Here is a 17,203-nt window from a genome sequence, read left to right on the forward strand (position 1 = left end):
TACTGGGACCGCCACCCCACCCAGCTCTCTGTGGGAGCAGGCCGGCTGAGCTCCCAGGAATGGCCAAGGCTGGTTGTCACCAGTGTTAGCAAACCACTTGCCTACCCTGCAGCTCTGTCCCCACCATAGGGCTGCAGTGTCAGGCAGTTCTCTGCACAGGTTGAAGAGGTGAGCTTGCCTTACCAGCTGAGAGCAGGATATCATTCCTTGGCATCAGTGTTACTGTCCCCATGGCAGAGCTGGCGGTCTGGGACAGACCCCCAGTGCCCCCCAGTGCAGCTTGGGCTCCCTTAGGGAAATGAACGGTGGGGACTAGAGAGGGTTAAGCTGTCAGCTCTGTAATGTTAAACAGGTGTCAAAGGCACCTCCATATATCTGCAGATTGAAATCAAATTCTTTGCAGTATAAAAAGATAAATTACCCAGGCGAATCCCGCCTCATCCCACTCATCAGGCCAGCGCCAGACGGCAAGCAATTTTTTTTTTTAATGTGCTAACGACCTAATCAAGCAATCAAGTCGGAGAAGATTGCGGAGTGACCCCGAGCATCCATCTGCCAGTGAGACCCTGCCATTCATTTCCATTCTGCCATGTACTTTCTGGGAAAGGGAGGGAAAAAAAATAGGAAAGAAAAAAAAATCCTAAACAAATTAACACCCAATTTTCTGTGAGTCTAATTAGTTAAATGAGGAGGTGTTGGGGTGTCCGCAGGAAGGGAGGGGCTGCCTCTTGGAGAGGGGCCTGGTAACTCCATGGCATTAATTAGCGCAGGTCAATGGCGTGGTTCCCTGGGGACCAGCTGCTTTAATTTCCCGTGATATTTCAGTGCCTGAGGCCCATCGATTCAAACTGAAATTAACTTATTTTTCAATCAGGCCTGGGCTGCCCCTGGGGCTGACTCTTCCTTTGCCTCCTTCTGAATAGACCTCAAGCAATTTTTCATCTAAAGCTGATGCCTCTGCTCGGTGGGAAGGGAGGGGAGCCGGGGAGGGAGGAGGGCGAGGGAGACAAGAGGAATGGAAATCAGAGAGAAAGCACTAATAGATTTCTGCCAGTATCACCCCCTCCCTGCCATTGCCGCCCGCCTCTCTGCTCGCTGGCCCCCAGGTCACAGCTCAGAGATTATTCTGCCAATTTTCTGAGAAGATGAGGGGCTTTTCAAACTGGGAATTCAGGGCAAAGCGCACAGATCAGCTTCCCCCTTCTCCTGCTTCTCCTGATCCTCCACCCCCATCCAAGCCCTCCCCTCAGGCACCGCTTGCCTGCAGCTCTGTGCTGCTGCTCAGACACCCAGTAAATAATAAAAGAAAATCCCAGGCACAAGAGCCAAAAGCCACTAGAAAAAGATGCTGCAATGGCAAATTAATTACATCCTGTGGAGAGGGGTGGGACCTGCTTTCACACTTGGCCCTTGCCACTCCTGCAAGGGAGGGAGGGAGAGATGCCTGGTGTCTACTGCGTAGGGAAAGAGGTTGTAGTGCCTTCAGGATGAGCATCCACGCATCTGCCTTCATCCTGCTGCACAAACATGTGTGTTCCCATGTGGGAAAGGGACTGACATGCCTTCTCCTTGCAAAAAAACCCATGTCCCTCCTTGTTGCTTGCTCCAGGTTTGGTTCCAGAACCGCCGGGCCAAGTGGCGGAAGAGGGAGAAATGCTGGGGCAGGAGCAGTGTGATGGCTGAGTACGGGCTCTACGGTGCCATGGTGCGTCACTCCATCCCACTGCCCGAGTCCATCCTCAAGTCTGCCAAGGATGGCATCATGGAGTCCTGTGCCCCTTGGCTCCTGGGTAAGAGAGCAGCTGCCTTCATGGGTGATGGCGAGTGGGTGGAGACAAAGAGGGGGAAGCAAGGAAGAAATCAGAGTTATGTTGAAAATAGGTGAAGGGCAGCAGGGTAAGGCTCTACCTGCCCTGCCTCGCTCAATGCCCCCTGTCCCCCCATGACCCTCATCAATAGGATTTGACTGCTCATCCCAAATTCCTGCTGAACCTTGGACCCTGACCTGCAGAATCTGGTTGGGATAGGAATTTGCCCCCATGCTCAGGCTGATGTTAGCCTTCAATTCCCATAGCTAAAGCATCCTTCATGCTCAGCCCTGGAGCAAAGGCTCTAACCCTTGTCCAGGGCAGGAGGTCATCCCAGTCTCACTTGTCCGGCCCTGTGATGCTGTGTGGGGTATCAGGACCCCCAAATGCACTGTCCTTGCTCCATGTCCCAGGGGGAACACTGCTGCCTCCTCCTGTTCTTGACACCTGGGGGAGCTCCATTTCTGTCTGGTTTCACTTGGTTTTCTGTGCAGACATGGAGGTAGCAGCTACCCTAACACACTCCTGCTCTTTGCTTCCCTCTTTCTGACCTCCCAGGCTGGTTCTGCCCCAAAACCACTGTCTGGCATCTTGACGACGGGCTGTCCTGTCCTTCTGTCTCTGTGAAACTGAGAGAGGCAGAGAGGTGGTTGTGCGGAGTGGGTTGATACAGAAATAGGCAATAGGGATCATCCTCAGTGAATCTCAGGCAACTGCGCTGCTGTCTGAGACCCTCATCCCCATGCAGGGACAAGTTAGCTTTAGGTTCAAAGAGAGAAATGAAGAGGAGAGTAATTATAGACCTTTGGGGGCAGCCCGGAGTCCACAGATGCCAGGCTGCCCCAGCAGGCAGCTGCCTTGCCCGGGCTGCCCTTGCATGGGCGCAGGAGCAAGTGGCTCCCCGTGACTGCTGTATGAAGTGAGGGTTTCTGCTTTTCCTTAATTCTGGCCTCTCTTTATCTTTGCTGTTTTCAGTTCAAGATGGCTTTCCCATGCCCAGGCGCTTTTCTAAACCCGAATACCAACAATTCTTTTTAGGGATGCACAAAAAGTCTCTGGAGGCAGCGGCTGAGGCGGGGAGGAAGACAGAGGTGGAGCGCCAGGCCCTGCCCAAGCTTGACAAAGGTGACAAGGAAGAGAGAGGTCCGGATCCCAAAACCACCATTTCTCAGGAGGAACTGAGAGAAAACAGCATTGCCGCCCTCAGGGCCAAAGCTCAGGAGCACAGCACCAAAGTCCTGGGGACCATCGCTGGGGACACCCCAGCCCCAGGCAGGAAGCCGGAGACAGGGGAGGAGGTGGCAGTGGCAGAGGATGAGAGACAGACGGAGAAGTTGAACTCGTCGCAGAAGGAGGAGAAGCTGATCTAGGGGGAAGAGAGACGGTGGAAGCCAGCCCCGACAGACACTCTGTCCTCTGGGGACCACGTTCCTACTCAGACTGTCAGGCCTCCCTGGCCACCCCTGCCAGGGAGCAGGGCCCTGGTTTCTGTGTTTGGGGCTGCCTGGCAGGGGTGCCCATTGCCTGCTCCCCTTGAGCATACCCTTGTCCCTCAGTCCTCTGCCCCACCAGGCCTTCCTTACTCCCCACCCCTTCCTTTTGGGGGACGCACATCATCATTGCCACCCGAGAGGGCACCAAGGCTCTGGTCCCTTCAGCCTCATGACTGTCTCTGGGGCTTTTTCCTGCTGTTGCAGCCCCAAAGCCCATCTGCCATCCTGAAGCAATGTCCCCTGCTGCCATGGCCCTCCTTGGTGCACTTCTCTCCCCAGTGCTGCCTAGGTCCCTTCCCATTGTGCCCTATTCCACCATGCCCCAGGCAGACCCACTACCTTCCCCTGGCCATCACCTCTGCCTTTGGCCCAGGCCACAGCAGGGCAAGCCCATGGCAGTGTTTGCATGAAATGATGACTATCCATGCAGGGTAGTTTGCACTTTCCTCCCATCTCTCCCTGCCCAGCACTGGGGTCTGCTGGGAAGGGGCTGCAACTTTAGGCCGGTTATGTTTTGCCCCTGTTTGGCAAGGAGAGGCAGGTTTAGCCCACAGGCAAAACACCCTGGTCCCACCTGGCAACTCGGGGTGACCCCAACCCATGTTGCTGGCTCCTGCAGTGCTGGACAATTGGGTCTGACTCTGCCCCAAATGCCAAAGCCCTGCACCCCTGCAGAGAGGCCAGATGGTGAAATTATTTACTGAATACATTATTGCAGGTGAGACAACAACATCCACCTAATGTATTTATTGATTTAAATTTGTCCAGTTCACCCTCTGAGTGTTAAAGGGAATGACAGCCATGCACGTCCACTCTGATACCCCCTGTAATGTGTACATACATGCCATATAAGCACATGCAGACTCACACAGCCAAACCCACTCCATGGTACCATCACCTTTCCATCCCAGTAGGGCACTATTCCCCCTCCAAAAGCTGTAGGACAGTGACTTCCAGGTGCCCCTTTCTGTCCTGCTTTCAGCTGTGAGCACCCTTTCCCCACAGTTTTTCTTCTGTCAAATGTTCAGCCCGCTCATCCAACCCCTGTTTGTCTTTGTCCCCTGGTCGTTTGACGTGTTAGATTTAGCCCATGGGGTGTAAATAATGTATATACAGTGAGAAAAGAATTCAGTATTGAGGTGTTTGAGATATGGAGCTGTAACAACTTCTAGTCATCCAGCATCTGTGATTTATGTGCCATTTTCTGTAAAGATACGAACAAGAATAAAATTAAACAGGAATACTGTGTATGAGTCTGGTCACCAGTGTTCAAGGAGGGTGAGTTCAGCCAAAGCTGACAGGGGATTGGATGTGAGGCTGTAGCCAGGGAGGGGTGGGAGATCCAAAGCAGCATAGAAGGAGGTCTGCACCTTCCTCCCCACCCAAGCATGGAGAATACAGGGCTTGGGTGCTGCCCTCCCTTTGCAGTGAAAGACAAAGTTGAAAGGGACGTGCTTGTACTCAGAGCAGAAGTTATGGTATACAGCTAGTCAGAGAACAAGTCACTTCAGCATCCAGGACAGCCCTGGTGCTTTGGGTCACCCCATATCACATGTGCCCTGGTGTTAGAGAGTCAGACAGACCTTTGGGCAGGCTCAACCCCTCTGCCAGGAGCAGGCTGCAAGGCTCAGCTGGCCTGAGGAGCTGAGGCAGCAGACAGACGCTGCAAGTGCAGGGGAGCTGGTTGAAAGGGAAGGGCACCGACAGGATTTCCAGCAAGGTGAGCTCTGATTTGAGAGCAGTGGGAACCTATTCTGAGTTATCAGATAAGAAGTTGAGACTTGTCTGCCTTATTAAGGGCATCTGGGTATGGTCTGATGGAAAAACCTAATGTCTTAAAGGGAGGGGGAAAATGCAGAAGCAGAGCAGGCGTGCATAGTAAATAAGAGACTTCTGGAATGATGAGGCTGGTTGGGCTTGACTTTGTGGAGGGACTGTAAGTCCACAGGACTGCGTTTCCCCAGGGGGACAGAACCCTTGTAGGTAACCCACCGACCTCGGGGCAGCTCTGATACTAACCAGGTGTATAGTGTGCGATGAGTGTACCTGACGGCAGATAGATCCTGTTCCCCATGCTGGTGTCCAACCTGTTCACCAAACATATCAGCTCCACAGATCATCAGTGGTGTCGCACTATGAAGAGCAAAGAGGAGATCTACTAACCTCTCATGTCTGCTGTTGATCCCATCAGAGTGCCTTACTGAGAACAGCTCTACTTGCAGGGAGAGCCTTTTTCTGCCCCTCTCTTGTGACCCCTAGGAAGGGAGGTGAATCTGGTCAATGAAATTAAGGAAGCCTCCAAACTCTGCCTTAATAAAACCTACCTATGCAGGGCCTGAAGGAAAGGAAAGCAGAAAAAAAAGATGTTTGGAGGCAGGGAAGAACTTTGCTCTGCTACAGTGGATGGTGGGAGGTCTCAGCGTGAGGAGATGGGCTGCAGTGTTTCATGCCAAACCAGCACCCCCTGCTCTACCATGGCCTCATTGAGTGCTCCCAGTCTACCTGGTGGTACAGCTGGTCTGTAGTATTTGGGAGGAGGCAGAGGGCCCAGCCCAGCTTGCCGGAGAGGAAAGCTCTGATATCTGCCCAGTGGGAAGGGATGGGATGCAATATCCCCACCCTGCAGCTGACAGCCAAGTGAGTAAAGCCTTCCCTGGCCCATCACAGATAACACAGCCTAGTTCTCTGCAGTAAATGGGCTTTAATTTTGGGAAGGGGATGGTTCTATCACTCAGGACTAGCATGAAGGGGGACCTAACTTTTACAGGTAACCTGCCCCAAGCTGCCTTTGTGGCCAGCAGAGGACTGCGGGGCTGCAGCAGGGGAGGTGTCGGAGTGAGGGGATGGGGATGAGTAGAGGGAGGTGTCAGGGAGGTGAGTGGAGATGAAACAGAGAAGTCTGGGGATGCAGAGCAGCCTTGGGAGAGCAGGAGCAGCAGCAGGCTGTTAGAGCCTGGCCCAGGCATCTTGGCCCCCGAGGGGAGGCCAGGCACAAGCTGAACCTGGCTCTTGTTCAAGAGCGGCTGTCAGGACTCAAATTAGCATGGAGGTTATTTTCAGTCAAATATTTCTACAGCCCACCCCTTTCCCCTCCCTTAAAGTGATTGAATTTCTTTTTTCCCATAGTGCTCTGGAAGAGAGGAGGATAGGGACAAGGCAGGGGAGAAAGGCTCCCTGTGCTGGAGGGCTTCTTTTTGTCCAGTTAGCCCAGGACGACGTAGCCCCAGCTTGCACAAGGGCCTGGGTTTTGCCTGGGCCAGGTGTCCTGAGCAGCTGGAAGGGCTTCAGGGCACCCATCTCCTTGGTGAGAGGTAGGTACCCTGCGGTGATGGCCAGGCTGCTGGCCAGGACCTGCTGCTCCAAAGCTCTTTCTCAGGTTCCCAGATGCCGCCTTGGGTTGGTGGCTGCCCGAGCCTGGAGCCATGGGCCCCTCACTGCCTACATGCCCGAAGCCATCACCTTCTCCAGACCCAAGGACCACCAAGACTTGTACAAGGTTTCAGTGGAGCAAGGGGATGCCTTCTGGGGAGCACTAGGAAGGAGCCGGCTCACCTGGATCACCCCCTTCCACTCTGTCCAGGACTGCGATCTGCACCAGGGCAGGGTCTCCTGGTTCCTGGGTGGGCAGCTGAACGTGACAGGTAAGGAGGGAGGCAGTCATGGGATCCCACCGAGTCCCTGCAATTGTGGAGCTTCAAGTGGGGGAGCATATTGGAAGAGCACACCGTTACAGGGTTGGAGAGAGGGGGATTCCAAAAGGTCTGGTTGGTCCTGCAGTGGCTGTAGTGTAAGGTTGTGGCTTATCCTATGGTAGCAGCTGGGTCTCTCTGGAGGGGCTGCAGGTGTATTGGGGTGTGCTGGGAGTCAGGTTGCTCTTCCTCAGCCTCTGTGGATCCCACATGACGGCAGTGGCTCCATTCTGGCAACAGCACCAAACCCTGTGCATTCAGCAGGCAGGGTTGCACTAGGTCATCCCCGCCCAGCGAAGGCAGGATGTATCTGCAGAAAGCAAAATACAAGAGCAATGAGCCACACTGGAAGTCCCCACTGTCATGGGAGACTCTTCTATGGGTTGGGGCTACTGCCTTAGCGGGGCTACCAGGGGCTGGTAACACTGTGTCCTGCTCATAGTGCTGTTAGTCTCAGTGTTCAAAATAAGAGACAAACCTCTCAGAAAATCAGGTCTTGTAGTCCATTTTGAAAGGAGAGCAGGAGTTATTTGCCTTTAGGATTTGAGATCTTTTTATTCCCCCTTTCATATATGTTTCTTTCTCTCCTGGGAAACTACAAATGGTCAGGAGATAAAAGCATTTCGGTATGCAAACTGGGGCTGCTGCATCATCTCATGACTTCAGTAGCAGGGTTAAGGAAAACACAAAGTGAACAAGGCTTCTGAGGAAACTGCAGCTGCCAGCAATGTGGGAAACTTTTCTTGGAAGAACAACAGCCAAAGCCTCAGCTTACAATGTCCCTGGAAAGCCAGCGGCTGTGTGCTCTGCCTTTGCCCTGGCTCTCTTCCATCTTGGACAAATGTACTCTGTAGCTTTCCTGTGCAGTTTGTTTTGTCCTACATTTGTGATTTAGGAGCACTGCCACTCAAAAACTGCCCTAGTCCACCCAGAGGTAGCTGCAAGGCAGTGCTGGATGGAGTGGTGGTTGAGTTAATGTTTGCTGGGCACTCTGAGGACATTGTGGATGTGACCTCCAAAGGAGCTTTAGGCAGTTTCTGCTCTGGACTGCATAAAGTTGCAGTTAAGGGGGAAGCTGATAGTGGGGATTGGTGGATATTGAAGTGGTGATGAGTGTAATGAGGCTGGGATGGTGCTTGTGATCTGCTGACTAGTATCCACAAAGGTTGCACAAGGTTGCTGAGAAGACCCACACACAGCCCTGACTGACCTGAAAACTGGACTGCTGGTGCTGGCTTAATGAGAGGTGAGAGGTAAGATGTACTGAGGGTTTCTCTGTTGATGAGACTGGGTTTTCTATTCCAGTGAATTGCCTGGACCGTCATGTCCATGCAGCCCCAGACAAAGTGGCCTTAATATGGGAGAAGGATGAACCAGGAGAGGAAGTACAGGTGACATACAGGTCAGTAGCTACCTCTCAGCATACGAGTCCTATTGCAGCATGCATGTTTACAGGACTGATCTGCTGATGTCTGTCATGTGAGGGAATGCAGCATCCCTTCACGTAGATGGATCAACAGAATGTTGGCTTGCTTGTGCTGATCTGAAACTTCAGCCTACCTCCTGATTAAATCCTCTGGGCCCTGAGGAGTCTCTACCCAGCTGGGGAGGCAGATGTAAGATCCTTGGGGCAGCACTGCGATGCTTGTAGGTAAAACACACAGGAAAGTCACACATGTGTCTTCCCAGCAAGGTTCCTGTGGTCTAAACTTAATGGTAAATCTGGCACTTACAGGCCAGATTCACAGCTGCATCTGTGTTGAGAAATCCCATTCTCATCTGCACGTCAGCAGTGCTGCTGGATTTGGCTCTCTGGAGGACTGCCTGTCCAGCCCTGCTGGGTTGGTTTGAGGTCACCACCTTCCAGCTTAATTTGCCTGCTCTCTGAGCTTCTGCTGCAGAATTCACTTAAATTCCCCTGCACAGTAAAAAAAGTCCCTCTGTCCTTTCTGGCTCCAGACCTCACACGACAAATATGACCATCCACCCCTGCCAATCTCCCTGCATGGAGAGCCCTTCCATAAAATGAGTCACCGACATCCAAGCTGTGGCTTTGGGGAGGAATGCTTCTTGGGAGAGGCATCTTTTTGTTCACTGCTTTCCTACAGCTGTTGTTCTTGCTAGTGGGCACAAGCTCTGGAGGACTTGACCTTCTCAGCTTTAGCAAAGCACAAGACCCTGTTTTCATGGGGGAAGATATCTAACTTCTCACATGTAGCCTCCAGCTATGCAGGGTAGTGTGTCAAGCCAGTTGTACAGGTTGGTAAGAAATGAGCAGGCTGTCATCGTGGAAGTCAGCTGCGCTGTTGTGTGTTTGCTGAGCCAGAGGAATTGCCAGTGGCCATTGCTGTACAGAAACCATTCTGCTTTATTTCTTTTCCACAAATAATAACCCATGTTAGAGTCTGTCTTCTGCTTTCCTTCCCACTGAATTTTACAGCCCTTCCATGGACGTCCAGAGTGAGGAGTGGAGGGATATAAACTGTGCATAACTCTGAGGTCCTCCACCTTTAAGCACACTGGTTAAATCTGCAAGAAAGTCTCTAACTATGTAATTGCTTCTTTGGGCAGGGAACTGCTAGAGCTGACGTGTCGCCTGGGAAACACCTTGAAAAGGCAAGGGGTGAAACGAGGTGACAGGGTTACAATCTACATGCCCCCGTGCCCACTGGCAGTGGCTAGCATGCTGGCCTGTGCCCGCATCGGGGCTGTGCATGCTGTGGTGTTCGCTGGGTTCAGCGCAGAGTCCCTCGCGGACAGGATCCGGGATGGTAAGAGCCAGTGGGTAAGAGTGACATGTGTTTCCCTTGGGGGACAGTGTTGAGCTTGCTGGTTCAGCAGCTGGGGGGCTCAGGATTGTGTGGATGGCAAAGGTTTTCTGAGTAAAATTCTCTGAGCTACCTGGGGGTATCCTGATATCATGTATAGCCATGGAGCAGGGATTAGCAACACAGGAAATGGCATGAGCTCACTAAATACCTTCTAGCCCATGGGATGAACTGGTTTTCTCTTTCATCCATGGGACTGAAGGGCTGGGATACAGCATCTCCTGTGAGGAGATGCATCACAGGTAGGAATTAATGGAAAATCAAGACTCAAATCTGCTGGTTTTGCTAAATGAAGGACATGAGTAACAGGGGCTGAGAGACAGAGAGAGAGGTGCAGTGTCATGGTAGAGCCAAACTGCTGTGTGACTGATAGAGAAGGGCAGAGCTGCTTATGTGACTCTTCTGTCTTCTGCAGCCCAGTCAGAGTTGGTGATTACAGTGAACCAGGGGCTGAGAGGTGGCAAGGTTATTGAGCTAAAGAAGACAGTGGACCAGGCTGTGAAGCAGTGCCCCAGAGTGAAACGGGTTCTGGTTTCCATGAGGACCACCAGCAAGGTTCCCATGACGGCCCTAGATGTGCCACTGGAGGAGGTGAGGCCTTCCTGGTGCTACTGTCACTTTCCCTGGGCAAAGTGCTTGCTCTGGGAGTAGGGACAGTGGGTGGAGAGAGGGTCTTGGCTGGCCATGACAGTTTCACTGGCATTGACACAATTTGGGCATATTGTCCCACAGCAGCAGCGGCAGTCAGAGCTGCACATGAGTTCAGGACAGTCTCAGGAGCCATCAGGATGGACTACTGGTGTCTCTTCCCATGCTACCAGCCCTGTGCTCTCAGGAGCAGGCAGTGCAAGTCAGGGCTCATAGCAGGGTGGACTGAGGGCTACAAACATACCAGACACGGGCTGCTACTTTGTGAACCCAGCCTTGGACTGCCATTGCACTGTCACACGCCACTCTGCTGGCAGATCTGGCATTCTCTGTGAGTGCTACTAGCAATTTGTGTCCAAGGAAGCAGGCAGTGAGGTTGCTCGTGTGCCCATTATCTGTGGCTGCCAGCATGGAGCACTGTTTCTGAACAGGTGAGCCCCTGCCGTGCATTTCTGCTGGCTCCCTGGAGCTACACAGTAGTCTCTCCGTCTCTGCTCATCGCATCTGGAAGCAATTAGTGCTGCAAAGGCTTCCTGGAAGACTTCTGTGCTGGTCAGAGCAGCAGCAGTGTAAAAATAGCTGCCTCTTACTCAGCAGGTCTGCTCCGACTGAGGAGAGTGTTTGCCAGCTCCGCAAGGCAAAAGGGAGTTCAGGCTGCTGAGCAAGGGGAGTGGAGGTGCAGAGACAAGGAATGATGTTTGGGGGGAGCTGGGTGCTCAGAGGGGAAGGAGGCTTGGGCGAGAGGTGCACAAGAAGGTGTGGGGAGCAACAGGGGAGGTACACAGGCAACACAGGTGCACAAGCAACACAGGGGAGGCTGTGAGACCCTGAAAGAACTGCTGTACTCTTTCCTGCAGGAGATGATGAAAGAGGATGCATGCTGTGAACCTGCTGTCATGGACAGTGAAGATATGTTGTTTCTTCTCTACACATCAGGCAGTACTGGCAAACCCAAGGGCTTGGTTCATTCCCAAGCTGGTTACTTGCTGTTTGCGGCTCTCACACACAAGGTAATGGATCCCAGAGACACAGTGCGTATGAGCCAGCAGTTCATAGGCAGTGCAGGGAATAGACATGCTCCTTGTTGCATTATGAGCCCATCTTTAGCCAGTGCCAAGTCTCTGGGAAGCCCTCCTAGGGCATCAGCCCAGTAGAGCACATCTGCCTACAGGTGGTGCTCCATGCCAGGGTCTCCCAAACACATATTCCTCTGAGCTACCTTCTTGGCTTTCTTCTTTCTTTCACTGCCCTATACTAGATGGAACTACTAGGTAGGATGCTCAGTTTTGCAACGGTAATTTTATATTACTGTTGTAGTCGGTTGTAGTTGGCTTCCCGCCAAACCCCACAGACTACAGAAGAAAAGCTCCCAGAAGAGAGAGAAGGGAAAAGAAAGGGAATAGCAAAAGCTATATAAAAAATAATATATATATATTTTTTTTTACATATATTACAGATATACAATTAAGGTGCTATGTACATATGAACACAGAAACCCCAAATTGCTCCCAAAAGGGAAAGAGGGGAAGGGAAAAGGGAAAAAAGGACATAAAGGGACAACAATGGACAAAAACAGAATAGGTATGCACAATCAAAAAACCTGGTAACCAACAAAATAAAGAACTAACAGAACCTCACCACTTCCCTTGAGAAAAGCAGGCCCAGCACTCTCCCCTAACACATGGTAGACAACAACAGTCACTGCAGGCCTCAGCTCCAGATAAGCAAGACCGAGACGGGGATCTACTGTTCCCAAACCTCACCGGAAGAAGAGAGAGAGAGGTCTCTCTGACTGGCTTTATTTATACCTCAGGTTACGTAAAGGAATAACATGGAATACTTCCTAGGTCACTTCCCTAGTTCCTTCCTGGTTACAAGCTGGTCTCCAGGAAGGCCTAGACTCAAACTATCACAACTGTGTGAGGGGGAAGAATCTATTTGCTCGTTAAAAACTGTGGCTTGCTTTTCCTAAGTGTTAAGTACCCCAACTCATGTGGGAGATTGAAGGCAGTGCTTCTGGGAGGGGCACATTTAACAATATCTGTAAAAGCTGGTGAGTGCCCTCATGAAAAAGGGCCTACACCTGAAGAGTGTGGGTCATCTTTGGTAGGAGGAAAGCCTTTAGCCATGACACGTGCCAAAACCAAACTAACAAAACTGGATAAAAGGGCAATGAGCACAGCACAGAGATGCATGTGGCCACAGGAATGGTTGCAAGCAGCATTCCTATGAAATTATAAGTGGTTCTGTGTAAGAGGGAGTTCCTAACTGAACAGTCCCTGCCATACCAGAATGGCAATGCAAGGGGTGAGCAGCATGTGGCCATGTTAGCTCTCAGGAGCACTGGAAATCTGGAAACAGATCCCTCAGTTTGATGGGGCAGACTGCTCCCATATGGCTGCTACCATAACTCACTGCTCTGTTAAAAAAAGACAGATGAAGCAGGGGAAGCTTCCATTATGAGCATTATGGAACACTTGAGGCTTTGGAGTCCCCAGCTGGCAGCCTGCAGCAGGGAGTTGAAGGAAGAGACAGGAAGGTCTGAAACTGCACAAGTCAGAGCAGAAAGCAAGAAGTGGTGGGCTACTGGGAGTCCAGCCCCTAGGAAGTTTTCCTGGCACTAAGAAAGTGAAATGAAGGAGAGTGCTTGAGGAAACTGGATGCGTTGCTGCCAATCTGACAGCACTCAGTTCTGCCCTGCATAGGGCAGGCATCCTTCCTTCATATTCCAGCCTTGCAGCCAAGGGTCTCCCAAGGAATAAATGGGGCAGTGGGAAGAAGAGCTTGTTGTGCTTTCCACCTGCCTCCAGGCACAGGATAGCACTCATCCAGCTAAGGTGGAGAGGTTCCAATTCTTGTGGGCAAGTTGGGGTTGCTCTGGGCCAAAGTATCACATGGTCCCTCTGCTTGCTGCCTCAATGCTCCTATGCTGGGCTACTTGATGAGCTCAGGGTTTCCTGAGTGTTTACTGTCCAGGAGCCCAGAAGTGCCCAGGAAAGGTTCATGGAGTTCTCTACCACTTTGCCCTTGCCTACAACTCTCCTTCCATGCAGGCATGTAAGTACAGAGGGACATTCCTTAGCCAGAAGGTTCTGTTTTGATCTGGATCAGCCTTGTCTAAACATCAGCAAAAGGAAGGAAAGGGTGTAGCTCTCTCCTTTGGAAAAGTGCAAATTTGGCTGTTTTTTTTTTTTATTAAGTGTCTATCTCCTTCAACTTCATAAAGCACCTTAATTTTATTTTTTTTCTGATGTTTTCAAAAACTCTGCAGGAAGAAAGAGTCCCTGCAGGGGTGGTAAGAAGACAGAAGGATGCAGTAATGTTAGGGCTGAGAGAGGGTACACTGCTCCCTGTTGTCCACCTTGCCAGGAAGGCAGGCCCTGGCACGACCCCTCACTGCCTCTCTTCTCTTGTTCAGTACGTGTTCGACTACCAGGACAGGGACATCTTTGGCTGTGTGGCAGACATTGGCTGGATCACGGGGCATACCTATGTGGTCTACGGCCCCCTCTGCAATGGTGGCACCACAGTCCTTTTTGAGAGCACTCCTGTCCATCCTAACCCTGGTGAGTGAGGTGTCTCAGGGGAGCTGGGATATTCCACAGCACCCTGCAACACCTGCAGGCAGCCTGATGCCAGGACACATGCAGCAATGGCTCTGCTGCCTCAGGAGCAGACTGCAGGCTGTGCCCAGTAGAGAGCTACAAGGGGAAGAGTCTTTTCCTCTGCTTAGGAAGCCACTGCTGCTTCTCCAGGGGTGGAGCTGTTACTCCCTGCCCCTCCCTGCAGCAGGGAGAGTGGCAGAGCTATGTGATGTGGAGGAAAAGGGCCTGCTGCTGCTCCTGAACAGCTTCTGTCCTTCCCATCATGGGATTAACTTGGCTGAGGGTCCTGGCACTGCTAGAGAGCCTTTGTTCTCACCTCTTCCATCTTTATCTTGGTGTTGGGCTGGGAGGACCTGTGTGGATGCTCACTGGCCCTGTTTCCATTCCAGGCCGCTACTGGGAAACAGTAGAGAGGTTAAGAATTAACCAGTTCTATGGGGCGCCCACTGCCATCCGCCTGCTCCTGCGATACGGTGATGAATGGGTGAAGAAGTATGACCGCTCTTCTCTCAAAGTGCTTGGCTCAGGTAAGTGCAGCAGCGTGGGCTGGAGCAGCAAATCCTTGCGCATCAGATTCTGCCTCTTCCCACAAATGCCAAGAATGGCAGCAACATGAGATCCCAAAGTCAGGACACTACACTATTTGGGGGTGGCTCCACAAGCAGATCATGGGAAGCTGTGTCCTGAACCTGATTTTTCTGCTCTGCTCCCTTGTCTTTCCCCTTGCAGTGGGGGAACCCATCAACAAGGAGGCGTGGGAATGGTACTTCCGTGTGGTTGGTGAGACACGATGCCCAGTAGTGGACACATGGTGGCAAACTGGTGAGATGCATATGACTCCCTATTCCAGCTTCTGCTCTCCCAGGCTTTAGAAGTGACCTGCTGCTTTGTTGGCCAAGTGACAATGGTTGTTACTGACACTCTTGTATGAGCGAGGCTGTAAGGGCCCAGGAGCACCTAAACATTAAAGAGAAAAATGGCCTTTAAAGCTAACCTAGACAAACACGGGGGATTTGATGGCACATCTCGGCAGATTCCTGCTGAACTAAATGAGCACATCATCCATCTGCAAAGAGCCTTCCCCAGCTCTCTGGCAAACCCAGCCACAGCCTGCGCCATGGGCCAAGATAAAGGCTGCTAGCCAAGCAGTGCTACTTGGCTTTCTTCTTGTTCCCAACTTTGATGAGCATTACGGTTTCTTTTTCTTCAGAAACAGGAGGCATCTGTATCTCACCCCGTCCTTCTAATCCCGGAGCAGAAATCCTTCCAGGCATGGCTATGAGACCCTTTTTTGGGATCAGCCCCACCCTCTTAGATAACAAGGTATTTTTATAACCTGCAGTCCAGGCACTGGCTCAGCCCACTTTCCCCCAGACACTTGCAGAATGTACTTCCTGATGGGAGTGGAGAGCTGTAAACACGTCTTTCCTGCTCACCTCTGCTGGACAGCAACCTTCTTACTGGAAAGGGACAAACAGTGAAGCTGTCCTTCCAACTAGTGCAGAAGTTGAACTGTTTTCTAGTTTGCGCTGTCCTGACAAGACAGGCTGTGCTTGGGCTCCCTGGCACATCTTTCCAAGGTGAGGTAGCTAGGCAGGAACATCCCTGGAGGGGCCCTGCATCCCACCACAGTAGGCAGTTTGGGGCTGGGAGAGACTAAGCTTGTCCTGTTGGAGTGGGGAGCAAAGGACCCTCCTCTCTGCCTTCCCTGACATTTCCATCACAGGGTTGTTAAAACAGGCAATAACTAAACATCCCAAGTACCCTCAGCCATGGTTACTAAAAAGTAACTATTTTATAGGGAAATGTTCTTCTAGAAAACAACATCTCTGGAGCCCTTTGCATCTCACAAGCCTGGCCAGGTATGGCACGAACCATTTACAATGACCACAAGAGATTTCTGGAAACCTATCTGACTCCTTATCCAGGTAAGGAAAACAAGTGGCAGGGCACTGAAGACATGTTCGGTTGGGTATGATTGTGTCTGCCTGCTGGCTTTCTGAATGGAGGCAGGACTCAGGAGAGCTGGTACAGCTGCTTTGTTCTTCCATAGACCCTCCTCAGTGTTGAGGCCCTTCATTTCCCCAGACCTGTTACCACAGCATTGCCCTGGGAATGGGTCTCTCTCACCAACCTTCCCCATTGTATCACACATTGTCTTAAGGCAGTGGATTTGTCTTTCTGCTCCCAATCCCCTTGAGCACAGACAGACCTCTTGGTGCATCTCTTGCAAATCCTGTCAGCTTCTATCACTCACCCCAAGGCACTGAGCAAGCCCCAGAGTGTGTGTGTTTTGATGTGAAGCTAAGAGTTGAAGCAGCAAGACCACAGGCACCTGCACTGAAGTGTTCCCAGCATGAGGTGATGAGATAGGCTGGGCATTAGCCAGTGCACTGCAGAATGAGGGAAGGAGCCTGATGATAGATCAGGCACCAAGAGGCAGAAGACTAACAAGGAAGGTAGGCACCTTCACCCTGAGCAGTTGAGGAAGGCACAGAGTACATGAGCCCTGGTGCCAACAGAGAGGAAAACGGGGCAAGGTGAGAACCCAGCTGGTGAGCAGCTCACATGCTCACTGCAACAAGTGACCATGGTGTGGTTCTGGCAGGTTTTTTCTTCACTGGGGACGGTGCGTATCGTACCAGGAAGGGCTACTACCAGCTAACAGGACGGCTGGATGACATAATTAACATCAGTGGACACCGGCTGGGCACTGCAGAGGTGGAGGACGTTGTGGTAAGAGGTATGGGTGGGAGGTAAAGCCATCCAAGGAAACAGCAAAGGCACACTGGTAGTGCTCAGGGAGGTCTCTCTTAAACGCCGCACAGAAATATGCTGCTGCTATAGCAGCAGGGAACAGTGTTGGACCCACAGCCTGCCTGTGGGAACAGCTTCCCACCCTTTCCTCTCTCATTCTGGCTCTCTACAGCAAGGGAGAGACAAAGCCTGGTAAGGTTGATGCTCCAAGTGGGTGAATCCCAAAGCAGCAGCCAGACATGTTAAGGAGGAGCATCTTTGGGCCAGTGAAGATTGTGGGATCTGATGGAGCAACCTATAGGCACAGAACAGGGCCTACAAGGTGCAAGCCCAAAGCAACCAGGGACAGGGTGAAAAGACTTGTGTTTGCAGACC

The 17,203-nt window shown here is 51.8% G+C and overlaps 2 protein-coding genes and 1 long non-coding RNA gene across 7 annotated transcripts in view; 2 read left to right on the forward strand and 1 right to left on the reverse strand.

The window, feature by feature from the left end:
• VSX2 (visual system homeobox 2) overlaps positions 1 to 3,225 on the forward strand; it is a 21,580-nt gene extending 18,355 nt beyond the window's left edge. The window contains exons 4-5 of the mRNA XM_027671592.1: positions 1,610 to 1,790; positions 2,847 to 3,225. Coding sequence (XP_027527393.1) covers positions 1,610 to 1,790; positions 2,847 to 3,178 — 513 coding nt within the window. The 3' untranslated portion in view covers positions 3,179 to 3,225. The remainder of the gene's footprint in view (positions 1 to 1,609; positions 1,791 to 2,846) is intronic.
• Positions 3,191 to 12,126, reverse strand: LOC113961321. Of its 2 annotated transcripts, XR_003532271.1 has the most exons (5): positions 12,105 to 12,126; positions 6,854 to 7,239; positions 5,465 to 5,556; positions 5,298 to 5,388; positions 3,195 to 4,505 (listed from the first exon to the last, which is right to left on the reverse strand). It is a non-coding gene; the product is annotated as an uncharacterized LOC113961321 (long non-coding RNA). The 2 variants fall into 2 exon arrangements; XR_003532268.1 differs by lacking the exon at positions 12,105 to 12,126 and having other exon boundaries at positions 3,191 to 4,505; positions 6,854 to 7,297.
• LOC113961253 (acetyl-coenzyme A synthetase 2-like, mitochondrial) overlaps positions 6,069 to 17,203 on the forward strand; it is a 14,652-nt gene continuing 3,517 nt past the window's right edge. For 3 of the 4 annotated variants that reach the window (XR_003532253.1, XR_003532254.1, XM_027671450.1), the window contains exons 1-11: positions 6,074 to 6,942; positions 8,296 to 8,392; positions 9,562 to 9,761; positions 10,234 to 10,409; positions 11,324 to 11,476; positions 13,885 to 14,032; positions 14,461 to 14,598; positions 14,801 to 14,893; positions 15,282 to 15,394; positions 15,873 to 15,999; positions 16,680 to 16,807. Coding sequence is in view for 2 of the 4 variants with exons in the window: in XM_027671450.1 (XP_027527251.1) it covers positions 6,345 to 6,942; positions 8,296 to 8,392; positions 9,562 to 9,761; positions 10,234 to 10,409; positions 11,324 to 11,476; positions 13,885 to 14,032; positions 14,461 to 14,598; positions 14,801 to 14,893; positions 15,282 to 15,394; positions 15,873 to 15,999; positions 16,680 to 16,807 (1,971 nt within the window). In the remaining 2 variants the exon portion in view is untranslated. Of the gene's footprint in view, positions 6,943 to 8,295; positions 8,393 to 9,561; positions 9,762 to 10,233; positions 10,410 to 11,323; positions 11,477 to 13,884; positions 14,033 to 14,460; positions 14,599 to 14,800; positions 14,894 to 15,281; positions 15,395 to 15,872; positions 16,000 to 16,679; positions 16,815 to 17,203 lie in introns of all 4 variants that reach the window. The other variant, XM_027671458.1, reaches the window with a different exon arrangement.

Source organism: Neopelma chrysocephalum, unplaced genomic scaffold (assembly GCF_003984885.1).
Source record: "Neopelma chrysocephalum unplaced genomic scaffold, ASM398488v2 Primary Assembly neopelma1_24, whole genome shotgun sequence".
In the NCBI taxonomy this organism is placed as follows: Eukaryota; Metazoa; Chordata; class Aves; order Passeriformes; family Pipridae; genus Neopelma; species Neopelma chrysocephalum.